The 13933-nt window shown below is 42.7% G+C and overlaps 1 protein-coding gene across 1 annotated transcript in view; it reads left to right on the plus strand.

The window, feature by feature from the left end:
- Positions 1-13933, plus strand: part of LOC130129717 (retinal-specific phospholipid-transporting ATPase ABCA4-like) — a 64389-nt gene that overhangs the window by 1127 nt on the left and 49329 nt on the right. Inside the window, exons 2-8 of the mRNA XM_056299318.1 lie at positions 1241-1334; positions 1527-1668; positions 2328-2467; positions 3927-4054; positions 6476-6673; positions 10945-11034; positions 13449-13683. Coding sequence (XP_056155293.1) covers positions 1241-1334; positions 1527-1668; positions 2328-2467; positions 3927-4054; positions 6476-6673; positions 10945-11034; positions 13449-13683 — 1027 coding nt within the window. The remainder of the gene's footprint in view (positions 1-1240; positions 1335-1526; positions 1669-2327; positions 2468-3926; positions 4055-6475; positions 6674-10944; positions 11035-13448; positions 13684-13933) is intronic.

The raw sequence follows: 13933 nt of genomic DNA on the forward strand, positions 1-13933 counted from the left end.
GACACCAAAAACACAGTCAGCAATAGGCGAGGCCGCCGCCAGACCCGTATTGTAGGAACGGCCAGCCTGCATGGGCTAGCAGTTAGCTTAGCCTGCACGGCTTCCGCGTCCTGTCAGACCGCCCTCGGGTGTTACCTCTTCGGTCACAGCTCCGGGCAGGGCCGTGGTCCCTGGGCCCACAGGACGTAGCGGGCCAAGCTCTCGCAGCCATTAAACGAAGAGGTGGACAAATACGCTGCCGCAAACGTAAGTTTTTTCGCCTCGGAAGCGGAAAAAAAGTCTTAACCTGCCCTTCGTATTCTATCCCTTTGTATTGCCCATACGGTTTAATTGAGGTAGGCGTTCACAGACATGATGTTAACCGAGATTCAAGTATGGTGTGTCCTATAATTTTAACGCGCTAACGTGTCAGCTTGCTTTTCTGGGTTGCTTGCTAAAAACATGATTCGATCGAGCGAGGTCCATGCAAAAGCATTTGCTTGGCAACGTCAGTTGTTAAGCGTCCAACCAGAATATGATGGAAACATTATGTAACATTAGCTGCTTCGTTGAAAATGTGCAGCCAATACAAGGCCTACTTCCAATAGCAAACTTAATGCAACGATTCCATGTCGCCCTGTTCATAACAAAGTTACACAGCCGTTGGGCTTTGCATGTTACACCGTGAGTCCTTGTTTAATCATAGTTTGCAAAATAAATTAAAATCATCTGTTTCACCATACTCACCTAGATGGCTAGCGAGACTTTAATTAAGCCAAATGGCAATTGTGATGGATGCAATAGTGTTGTTTCTGTAATTACTGAATATCTTCTAATGTAAATCTGTATACTAGGTGTTAAATATGAGATTGTAAAATGCTTCCACAGTATTTCAAGTGCTTCATAGTAAACTTCCACATGAAGATTATTCAAGTATGGAGCCTACTGCTATAGCTGGCACTCTGTGGATGGCTGGGAAAGCTCAGCCACCCAGGGCCAGAGCTCACATGATGCCACTTCCTCTCTTGTGAAACTGTGCCAGTGATGTTCACAAACACGCAGCGGCTCAACACAGGACATACCAGACGTGCCACTCATTTCCTACTTCATCTGAAATGCACGTTAAAGAGAAATTCTGTCAGGATTTCGTGGAAATCTTAGTTTCCTCTGCTGGTGATCATTTCTCTGGTAACGTTACATAATTTTGTCGATAAAATGAAGCACATGCTAAACATGCCCGGATGCTGTCTTTTTCACTCAGGTACGGTTTTTCATGGAGATCATGTGGCCTGTGATGCTGTTCATGGGGCTTGTGTGGCTGCGAAGAGCGAACCCGCTCTACCGCCAACATGAATGTAAGCAAAGACCTCTTTACAACATTGACCATGAGAGACATTCATGCCAAACAACAAAACATCACCCATGTCTCTATGTCTGCACTTGTTAAAAAAAAAAGGCTCAAAGTGATTTATTGTGCAGTTAAGAAATGGAGGTAAAATGGCTGATTGGCTTTACTATAGAGTCTAATGATGTCTCCTTTGGCTCAGGTCATTTCCCCAACAAGGCCATGCCCTCCACAGGGATCTTGCCCTGGATCCAGGGAATCTTCTGCAATGCCAACAACCCATGTTTTCAATACCCCACCCGCGGTGAATCCCCCGGCCTGGTATCCAACTACAACAACTCAATGTGAGCAGATGAAGGAGGGTCGCATTGATAACTTCATCTGAGATGATGTGGGGGAGTTTTGCATAGTGAGCAAGAGAGAATCTGTTTAAATGACCAGGGGCCTCATGTATCAGTTGTTACTATGGGCAAATTTGTGCGTAAATACCCATGGGATTTTTATCCTTGAAGTTTGTCTAGGAGACCAGTGTAGAACCTGGGTAACCCCTGAATTTAGATACCGATTGGCTAATACTGATGTATTTGTAGGCCTGGGTGATTGCTCGTTGCAGGAGGTAGACAATAGATGTTAGGAGGAAGGAATTACAAAAAGCCATCATGCTTTGCTGCTTACTGTCAGACAATCTTGAGGGCTAAAGAATTCCATGGGTGTGTACGCACAAATTTGCCCATAATAACGACTGATACATGAGGCCCCAGGAGTTTCTGTCTATTCAAAATATGCGCCCAAGTGTGAACTTTTAAAAAAAAATTTTTTTTTTTTTTTTGTAGATGTGTGTCTTTGCATTGGACTGTGTATAAATTTTTATGTGAATGCATGTGCACTGTGGATTTGCATTCTATTTTTGTGTCTCTAAGACTGTCTGCAGAATCCAGAATGTGCGTACTGTGAGTATGGTGTTGTATGTTGTGTGTAATCCATCCTTTACCTGGCTCCCCAGATTGGCTCGGTTCTACGCAGATGCCCACGAGCTTCTGTTTAGTGACCCGGAGTTCCTTCAGCTGAGTCGCCTCTGGAGGGAACTGACTGCCATGAGCAGTTTCATGGACGTCCTACGCATCCGTCCTGAACTGGTCTCAGGTCAGTGCTGCTCGCAGGCCCGCCTTTTAAAATGCCAAGGCCTGAGTCAAAATGACACCCCATCCTCCCAACACCAATCCTATCCCACAGTCCCAGCTGACATAGGGCCCTTCTCAATGAGGTCAACAGAATATGTATTAAAGAATTTTAACAATTTGACGTCAGATAATGATTGGAAATTCAGGTTCTGTTCTGAAGTAAACATCTCATTGCAGTATTTATCAGGCAGGTTTTATCTAAGTTGGGCACCTGTTACCACCAAATAAATATCTCTTGTCCTTATCCTCAGTTGTCTTGTATTGCTTGCCATGTGTCTTATCTTGTGCATGAATTGCAGCTAGGGTTGTTGAGAAGGTCTAGTAAACATTATCAGGTCAAAATCCCTGAGTGACCTGTGATACACCCAGTCAGCCTTTTTACTGTCAGTACAGTCATATCTCACGCTTTTCGTCCTCCATTAGTCTGCGTTTGTTTCCGTGCACCGTAACAGGTAAACGTTGTGACAGGATTACATCACAAGGCTTAAGAAAAGGCCTGTGCATAGTGGGAAAGTAAGCTGCTTACTTTCTACCCTGGCATGCTGTGCAATGGGTGAGAAAGTGCTTCACATGTTTTTCCTCCCCATCTGAGACAATGTGAAAACACCGGTCCTGTCCGTGCCCCCGTTCCTGCTCGGATGTTAATATACACATCTCTGATTAACTTGCACATAAAAACAAGGCAGCTTCGATGGGAAAATAATTCTGCTTTGATTATAGTATAATGAAACCAAATACATTCTGGGCTGTGATTGATTATTTAAAGACCTGTCTCTAACCCCACCCTCCTGTGGAGAAATAGATGGAGTGACACAGATATGGTTCCACATTCCACCATGAGTTGTTCCCATCAGCCTAGGCAAGGAAAATGGAAACGTACTGAGACAAGTTACATAAATGGTGAAATGTGTGCAGCTCTGAGCAACACAACATCATTAAGTCGCAGGAAATGGTGTGTGTGTGTGTGTGCGCGCGCATGCGCGCGTTATTGATTTTGTTCTTGCATATAAACATTACATATTCGTGAGTGGTCACAGAAGCGTCCATGTGTTTGTGTGTGCATTTCTAACTGTTTGCATGTCTCACCAACGAGAGTTAACATGACGGAGTGTGTAAGTGTGGAGCTGGAGATAGATGACCAAATAATACCTTTTTAATTGAATTCCAGTTCACTCCATTCATTTTAGTCACTACTGTATTGTTGATCCGACACACACACACACACACACACACACACACACACACACACACACACACAGCCTCATGAATGTATTTGTGAGCAGCATAAATATTCACGTTCTGTCTTTCTGTCTCCATGCCTTATTCTCTCACTTCTGCTTTGCATGTCTCTCTCTCTCTCTCTCTCTCTCTCTCTCTCTCTCTCTCTCTCTCTCTCTCTCTCTCTCTCTCTCTCTCTGCAGGGCGTGGAGTGAAAGTGGATGATATTTTGAAGGACGATGAGGTTCTGACTTCCTTCCTGCTGAGGGACATTCCTCTGACTGAATCTGTCGTCTACCAGTTGGTCAACGCCCACATCAGGCCTGAGCAGGTAGCTCCCCACAACCCCCGCCGAAACAAGGGCCAAAAGAAGTCCAAGTTATTATTATTATTATACTTTTTTTTCCCACACATTACCTTTTTCCACAAAAACGTGGTCTGCTTCCGTTTGGGCTCAGTTGGGTAAAGATGGGTTCTCCCTGGTACCCACAATGTTACTTTGTCCCCTTTGGTTCTGTCTGTGATTGCTTATTTTGTTTCAACCTAACATATAAGATAAGACAGGTTTTTTTCATTAACTTAATGTTTCTTTTGTAAGATGACTGCATGACTGTGAAAAAGTGATTTGATCAAACATCACAAAATGCTAACAGCCCTGCATTTAGCGTTAGCTTTGGTTACCCAGTCAGCATTTTGAGACCCTTGAGCAAATCAGTTTTTGTGCAGTCGTCTGACAACAGAACATACAGATATGTCAATGACAACACCACTATTGTGTTGAGTACCCTGTGAGCAATGTCGCAACACTACATGAACTGTCGCAACAGAAACTAACCAAAGCGCTTTTGAGAAGGATCTGCAAGTTTTCAACAGGTAATGACTTGCTCCTCACTATTTGTGGGAACAGACGTTGAGTGTATGTTCTGTTCCCTTGAGATGTACAATGATCGATACTCCCTCTGGCAAACACCCACACTACACCCCTACACAAGTGCACACACACACACACACACACACACACACACACACACACACACACACACACACACACACACACACACACACACGCACATCATCCTCAGTTTCAGGGACCGTCATTCCTTTTGCCAAAGTGTTTTCTTTACAGAACATGGCCATAGAGGCGAGTCCCACTCAGAGCTGAATCCTTTTGGATAGACCTTTTTTTACTTGGGGAATGGTAGGAAAAATGCCGATTTGCGGGCTCCCAGACAAAGGACACTGTAGTGGAATGACACCCGTGTCCAAATAGTCCTCATCACAGCTTTCATATGGAAAATAGAAGCTTCAGAACAGCAGACTGGCTTTCACAGAGGCGAGCTAGCTCTCTTGTTGCCAGCTACTTCATCCAAGCACTGTTTACTGCCGGGGCATGTGCTCGCTGGAAGGATCCCTGGTTACTAATAGGATTGGACACCTAAAGACCATATTGGTAGCAATTTATTCAAACACAGACCTGGATGAAGGGTACACAGGAAGCCGTGTGTGTACACTATTCTGCACACCACATTCACACACACAAGCACGTGTGTGTGTGAATGTGTGTGTGCAAGGGAGGGGGGCATCTGGATGTAACTAAAACAACTGGAGGGATCAAAAAACACGATTTTAATTGTGTCACCTGGCCTGACCAGGTTGGGAGCAAGCTCTGTGGAGCAGGTTAATAATGACATTGTCTACACCTGTGTAGGCCTGATGTACAAATCTGAAGGGTCCACCAGTGAGTGTATCAACAGGGGTCTGAGGTGCTGAAGAACCAGCTTCTCAACAGCACCGTGGCCCAGTGGTTAGCACTGTTGCCTCACAGCAAGAAGGTCCTGGGTTCGAACCCCAGGCCGTCCCAGGTCCTTTCTCTGTGGAGTTTGCATGTTCTCCCGTGTCTGCGTAGGTTTCCTCCCACCATTGAAAAGACATGCATGTTAGGGTCAATACTCCTGTCTGTGCCCCTGACCAAGGCGATAGAAAGAAGAACTGGAGTTGGTCCTTGTCCCCGGGGACTGCATCTGCCCACTGCTCCTATACAATAGGATGGGTTAAATGCAGAGGATGTATTTCGCTGTGTGCTTGCTTACAATGAAAAATAAAATGTCTTCCTTTCTTCAGATATCTCCATGATGTACAGAGTCGATGGATCATCTCTATTTGCGCTGATGGAGGAAGATTTCTGTAGAGCAGGCACTCTTCCCAGACTCGGTTATTAGGTGGAAAACGTTGCAGAGAACCATTGCTAGCTGACTGACACATGCTTCGAGCACTTTTAGGATTATCCCTTCAGGGCTTACTACCTGATTTGCTCCTGGGTGAGCGTTGGTAGGCTAGGTTACAGTGGCCCCCAAAAACTACTCTTCTTCCTATTTAGGAGACACGTGGAAACAGCAAACTAGTGCTAATAACAAGAAATCAGCACCAAAACACTGACACCTACCTTACAAACTGCAAGCTGCAATCAATGAAATTAAACATGACGGTTTTGCGTCCTTTCGGTGCAAGAAACTACAAAGACTATTAGGTGCAGCCTTTTAGCGTTCATTTGATGTTATTTTAAATCAAATTGGGCAAACATGAAAGAAATACAGCCTTATTAATTCACATTCAGACAGATAGAAGTTAAAATCAGAAGAATGTGGTATCATCTAAATGATCACTGAAGACAAAAAACCTGTGTGTAAAGCTGCAGGTTGTCTCCTTTCTAAAGCACAGTAAACTAAAGTATCTCTCCATTGTAACTCTGCAGTTCGCCCACGGCGTCCCCGAGCTGCACCTGAAGGACATCGCCTGCAGTCTGAGCCTACTGGAGCGCTTCCTCATCTTCCCCAGCAGCAGGGGGGTCTACGCCGTCCGACACGCCATGTGCGTCCTCACCCCACAGCGGCTGCAGATCATTGAGGACAAATTCTACGCCAACGTTGACTTTTTCAAGCTCTTCCGGCTGGTCAGTAGTGTCGTTCAGTCATGAGTCTCTGCTTTGTTTTGCAGGCAAGGGAGGTCATTGTGATGCATTTGACATCTACTTTGGAATTGTAGTTTGCTGTTAGATCTTCAGTGTTGTTGGTTGTGGAAAAAAAAAAGACTGCAGAACGCTCATTCTTCAGCCACTGAAGTTTATTTTGTCACTGATATTAAATGGCAATGGGGTTCAAATCACACCCAGCAGCATATGTATAGAAATAATCCAAGTTGATATTCAATCCAAGCAAGAAAAAAAAATCAATACACACAAATGATAAAATTTAGACAAGAATTTACAATGCTGAAAGCAAAGGTTTTCATTTAATTAGTACGTTCAATAACACCGTTGCGAAAAGAAGATATCTGATTTTGTTAAATCACCGTGTTGTGTTTTATATCTGTAGATGGAAGCAGTCACAACAGACAAGAACAGCTTTATCTTCAGCATAACAGTGAAAATAATCAAGGTTTTTTTTTCAAAACTGCTGAGAATGCTGTTTGGGCTTCATTGCTCAGTATCTCAAATGTGCAATGCTGATTTTTTTTTTTTTCCCCAGGTTGAACATTTAATGTGGTTTTGTTTTTTTTTAGCCAAAAACTTGAGTAATGCTCCTTTTGAGCCTACAATATAACAATTGACGTTGGAGTACAAGTACAATAAATATAATACAGTCTCTATAGTATATACTAAACCTGCCCTCAATGCATATTACTCACCTCTTTGACTTATACTCTGACACCTGAACATTAGATGTTACTGAGACATCTCATATTTCAGCATTCAAGGATTTAGTGATGATTATAAAGTGGCTTTTGTTTATGCGCAGGAAAGGACAGTGAAGGGCTGATTTGGTGCCACCATGTTTATTTACTCCTGCAAAGATCTGCATGGGTCAGAGCTGGTAGGATACAGTGCCAACTGGCAGATGGATTATAATATTAACAACAATAGCTTTATTTGTACTGCACTGTGCTAAACCCTGGTTTACCGAGTGCTTCACAATGAAGACAAACAAAAGACACTGAAATCAGGTTACACAAGGCATAGGCCCGCAGCAAAAACAAACAACACAACTAATATTTACTTAGGAATTCATGATTATCTCACTTGTTTTTTTTGTCAGTATGGATAAGTGGCAAAAAATCTCTGCAGAATGTGTACTTTGAAGCTATCGATCGATAATCATGGGTAAACATTGCCTATATGCAGAGGTGGAGAATAACAGATTACACAGAATGGAATTACAATAATCTGATTATAAAAGGTTTTTAACTGTCATCTACAGAAAGTTTTACAGTTGATTAAAAAAAAATAAAAATAAAAAATCCAAAAGTAGGTAATAACATTTTAGTACGGAAAATGTGAATTTATGCAAGGTTGTAGATCCAAGTGTAGTTAAACTTTGCAAGAATGATTGCACTTACTACTGAGCATGACAGTGATTTTGCTATTCCTGTTGAAAGATTAACGCTCTTCCTTTTTAAAGGTGCTGTCTGGGGATTAGATTTTACTGCCTGTATGCTTTGTTTTCCCATCCAACAGCCTGGAGCCAAAGTGAGTCGTCCAGTAAAACCTTAAGATTGTAAATTCTCCGTGAGTATATTGTGTCAGTACAGCCCCGACAGAATGAGGGATTGTGAGAAACAATGATCAGGATTCACTGAGTGGCCCGACTCAGCCTCCTCTGATAATAAGCTTTGCAGAGAGACACGCCTCTGCTGTAGACTAAACTGTGAGCGACCTTTCTGTGGTCACAAGGCTCTGAGAATGGAAGTCTGGGTATAACCTCCTTACGGGTGCCCTCTGAACTCCTCTTCCTCTTGGCATCAACAAGAGAGACTAGGCCATGTGTACACCGTTTCAGCTGACACAGTTTATAGGAACCGGATAAACTGATTTAAGGCCCGTGTTTGACCGAGGAAAGCTTTTACTTAGTAAATAAACTTAACTCATCAGTATTCTCATTCAGATATTTACACATATTGTGGCTGTTCATATAGTTACACACATTAACACTGTTTATGTACTAAGTGTTCATATGATTACACACATTGAGACTGTTCATATCACAACACATTAAGACTAGACATGCAGTTGCACACATTAAGACTATTCACACAGTTACATTAAGATGATTAATGCAGTTACACACATTAACAGTATTTATACAGTTACACACATTAAGACTATTCATACAGTTACACACATTATGACTTCATGCAGTTACGCACATTAAGATTATTTATAGTTACACACATTGACTATTCATACAGGTGCACACATTAAGACTATTCATGCAGTTATACACATTAAGACTATTAATGCAGTTACACACATTAAGACGATTCATGCAGTTGCACACATTGACTATTCATACACTTGCACACATTGACTAGTCATACATTTGCACACATTAAGATTACATGCAGTTGCACACTTTAAGACTATTAATACAGTTACATTAAGACTATTTATACAGCTACACATTAAAACTATTCGTGCAGTCGCACACATTAAGACTACTCATACAGTTGCACACATTAAGACTGTTCATGGAGTTGCACACATTAAGACTATTCAGTTACACACATTGACTATTCATTCAGTTACAAACAAGACTATTTGTACAGCTGCACACATTAGGACTATTCATGCAGTTATACACATTAAGACTATTCGTAGTTACACACATTAAGACTTCATGCAGTTACAAACATTAAGACTATTCATACAGTTACACATGTTGACTATTCATAGTTATACACATTAAGACTATTCATGCAGTTGCATACATTGACTATTCATGTAGTTGCACACATTAAGACGATTCATGCAGTTGCACACATTAAGACTTAATGCAGCTACACACATTAAGATTATTTACAGTGACACAGATTGACTTCATACAGTTGCATACATTAAGACTATTCATGCAGTTGCACACGTTGACTATTCATGCAGTTGCACACATTGACTATTCATACAGTTGCACACATTAAGATGATTCATGCAGTTGCACAGGTTAAGACTATTCACACAGTTGCACACATTGACTAGTCATACAGTTGCCACATTAAGACTATTCATGCAGTTGCACACATTGACTAGTCATACAGTTGCCACATTAAGACTATTAATACAGTTACACACATTAAGACTATTCATACAGTTGCACACATTAAGACTATTAATACAGTTACACACATTAAGACTATTCATACAGTTGCACACATTAAGACCACATGCAGTTGCACACATTAAGACTATTCATACAGTTGCACACATTAAGACTATTCATAGTTGCACACATTATGACTATTCATGCAGTTACAAACATTAAGTTTATTCATACAGTTGCGCATTAAGCCTGTTCATACAGCTACACACAAGACTGTTCATGCAGTTGCACACATTAAGACTATTCATAGTTACACACACTAAGACTATTCATGCAGTTGCAAACATTAGACTATTTATACCGCTACACACATTAAGACTATTCGTGCAGTTGCACGCATTAAGACTATTCATAGTTACGCACATTAAGACTATTCATGCCTTTACAAACATTGACTATTCATACAGCTGCACACATTAAGACTATTCATACAGTTACAAACATTAAGACTATTCATACAGTTACAAACATTAAGACTATTCATACAGTTATACACATTAAGACTTAATACAGTTACATTAAGACTATTCATGCCTTTACAAACATTAAGACTATTTATACAGTTGCACACATTAAGACTGTTCATAACACTCTGAGATGCAACACACACGCACACACACACACACGTAGACACAGTTAAACACACTCCCATACACATAAGCCTCTCTATGTTCTCAGATCTGAGGAGATATGGAGGAATGATAGAGAGGAAGGATGTCTTCTCAGCGCGTTGGCCGCGTGCCGCTTCCTGGACCTTTAGCCTATTGTGTTGCGAGCCGGTTGTAAGATCCCTGGTCAAAGGGCCAAAAAATAAAACACAAATCGCAGTCCTTGGGAGAAACTGTCACCGGGACCTGCTGTGTGTTCAGGATGTGGACCGTGTGCAACTTGGCAGATTCGGGGCCCTGCTGTGTGAAAAAACAGAATAAGCAACGTATGATGAAGGTGGTTTTCTCAGGTTTCCTGGGGTTTTTGCTCTGTCACATCAGAGAGACAGTTTTCTCTCCACCACGGCAATAAAAACTCTGTCTGAAATTCATGTTTCACCTGAGGTATTGTCATGTTTCCTCCCCAGCTCCCCCGTGTGCTGGACAACCACTCCAATGGCATTGACATTCGCTTCTGGGGACGGATTCTCTCCGCCGCCTCAGAAAAACTACAAGAGGTACAACACAGCCTAATCCATCTCCCAAAACCAGCTCCATTCAAAAGCTGACGCGCCTGGTATTTTTAGCTCTCAGGAAACTGTTGCTTCCTATTGCCCAGAGTTTTTACGCAAACACAGACAGCAGGGGGACATCATTTAGTGCGTATGAGGAAGGCTAAATCCAGCTCGGTCCTCTATCGCCTCCAAAAACAGATCCATCACTGGCCAATCTGTATGGAGACTGTCCTGAGGGTGTAAGAACAGGTGACGCACCCACACAAAGGTTATTGGAAAAGGTTAGCCTCCAGTAGTGTTGTGTGTGTGTGTGTGTGGGTGGGTGTGGGTGTGTGTGTGTGTGTGTGTGTGTGTGTGTGTGTGTGTGTGTGTGTGTGTGTGTGTCAGAGGAGGAGCGAAAGACATTCCCAGTGACACCAGTGGGCTGCCAGCATTTCCCCCAACATCTGGGTTCCCTTGCCCCACCCATGTATGAGAGTGTGGCTCACGCATTGATCTCCACAGCCACATGAAGTGGCTCCAGGCCCCCCCCATCCCCCAGAGCAAGCGTCATCACCCTCCCTTTACGTATTTCAATACATATGAATGTGTGTGTGTGCTTACACTGTATGAATTTGTGAATATGTCCAATATACCTGTGAGTGCATGTGTGTGTACATGAGTGTGAATATATCTTTAGGTATTTCTGTTGACGTGTAGTGTACGTGTGTTTAAAGGCCTGGGTGTTGCCAAGGGACGTTGTTGACGTCCTGTTGATGGGATTGGACAGTGTTGTCTCTCTGGAGGACAGAGAACTTGACGCCGCTCATTTCATTTTTCCAGTGATACACCCACCCAGCCTACCCTCCAAAACACACGCACACACACACACTCACTCTCACTCTGATAATGCTGCAGAAATCTGAAACCAGGCCATCCTGCTTCATGAAACGACTGTCTGGAAAATTACAGCTCACTCAGAAAAAACAGATGTTTCTATTTCTGGATAAACAAATATTGTCTTTCTTTTTTTCTTTTTTTAACTTGTCTGTGTACACAACTCGAGTCTTCACAGTAGGTCTTATAGGTTACCACAAAAGAAGTGAAGAAAACGAGGGTTGACGTTCAACTCTTGACATGCATTCTCATCATCATGACATCACAAGCCTGAAGCTTTATGGGACATTAGGGCTGTATCTGAGCCATCGTGTGGTGCATATTTGGGCCTCATCTAAGACAAAGAAGAAACTCCAGGCGCTGAAATGAAGTGTCTGTAAGACTAAAGCAGTATTGTATACTTACTTCAACAGCAAAAAAATTTTTTAAACACTTTTTTTTTTTTTTTAGTCATGCTTTCGCCTCAGGTAACAATTTCTGCTTTTACTCATTATCTCTTAATCTGCTGATTTGGGTCATTCTATTTTTCTTTTTCTCTTTTTTCATTTTTTTAGATTTTGGATACAGGACCACCACTGGACTTTGCTTTACAATGGGGTCTTATGGTGCCACAGAATGCACGTGTCCAACATGTTTCAGCAAGTACAGTTCAACCCAATTATTTAAATCACATCACCTAAGTTTAAAGTTATTGGGGGGTCTCCGGGTAGCGTAGCGGTCTATTCCATTGCTTACCAACACGGGGATTGCCGGTTCGAATCCCCGTGTTACCTCTGGCCTTCAGACACAATTGGCCGTGTCTGCGGGTGAGAAGCCGGATGTGGATATGCGTCCTGGTTGCTGCACTAGCGCCTCCTCTGGTCGGTCAGGGTGCCTGTTTGGGGGGACTGCGGGGAATAGTGTGATCCTCCCATGTGCTACGCCCCCCTGGTGAAACTCCTCACTGTCAGGTGAAAAGAAGCGGCTGGCGACTCAACATGTATTTGAGGAGGCATGTGGTAGTGTGCAGCCCTCCCCGGATCGGCAGAGGGGGTGGAGCAGCAACTGGGATGGCTCGGAAGAGTGCGGAGATTGGCCGGATTCAATTGGGGAGAAAAAAAGAGGGGGGGGGGACAAAAAAAAGTTATCGCTATTATAAAAGGTAGAAACCATCAATAACCTACCCGGCGAGCACATTTGAGAAGTCCTAGATAATAGAAAATAAAGGTTCGTGTTCCTTTGCCCCATAAGACTCTGTTGTAAAGCTGTGTGCAGTAGAGGTTGCATGGCTAAAATGTCCAAAATTAAGCTGTGAGTAAAATGATATCATAACCGATATGCATGATGGCAAAAACTAAACAAATCAGACCCAGGTTGTAAAAAAAATAGAATTATAAGTTAATGTAAAGCATATTGCATTGCATTTCAGTGTATGATATGTGCTATATTGATTGGTTGGTTGGTTGATTGAAATTTTTGAGACAGTCCTTGAAAAGGCAATCTTTGAAACATTTCTTGAAAAGTATGTTTTAACCCACTCCACGCCGCCTGTCTCTCCACAGCTCTCTCTGAGGAGCAGTTACAGAGAGCTGCTCCAGGTGATGAGCCCTTTATTCCAGCACAGCCCGTCCTTCAGTCAGCTGATGGCTGCCGCTTCCAGCCTGGTGTGCGGCTACAGCGAGGGGGCTTTCTCCCGGGTCACCTCTTTCAATTGGTATGAGGACAACAACTACAAAGCCTTCCTGGGCATTAACAGCAGCAGGGGTCAGGACCACTACACGTATGACAAGAGCACCAGTGAGTATGCCCTATCACCGTACCTTCAAACAAACTGGCTCATATGACTCATCGTCCAACCATGTTGGGCGGCAAAGTCATTCATACCTTTTTCGAACAGCTAAAGTTAAAGATGGGTTGAGGCACTGTCCATCATAGACAGAAGTGGTGTTATAAACAGCAAGTCTTTAGATTCGTGATGCAAAGAGTTTGATAAATGGGGATAAAGGAACGCACCCCCAGAGTACATCCACACTAATGTGGATAGATT

This window comes from Lampris incognitus, chromosome 19 (assembly GCF_029633865.1).
Source record: "Lampris incognitus isolate fLamInc1 chromosome 19, fLamInc1.hap2, whole genome shotgun sequence".
In the NCBI taxonomy this organism is placed as follows: Eukaryota; Metazoa; Chordata; class Actinopteri; order Lampriformes; family Lampridae; genus Lampris; species Lampris incognitus.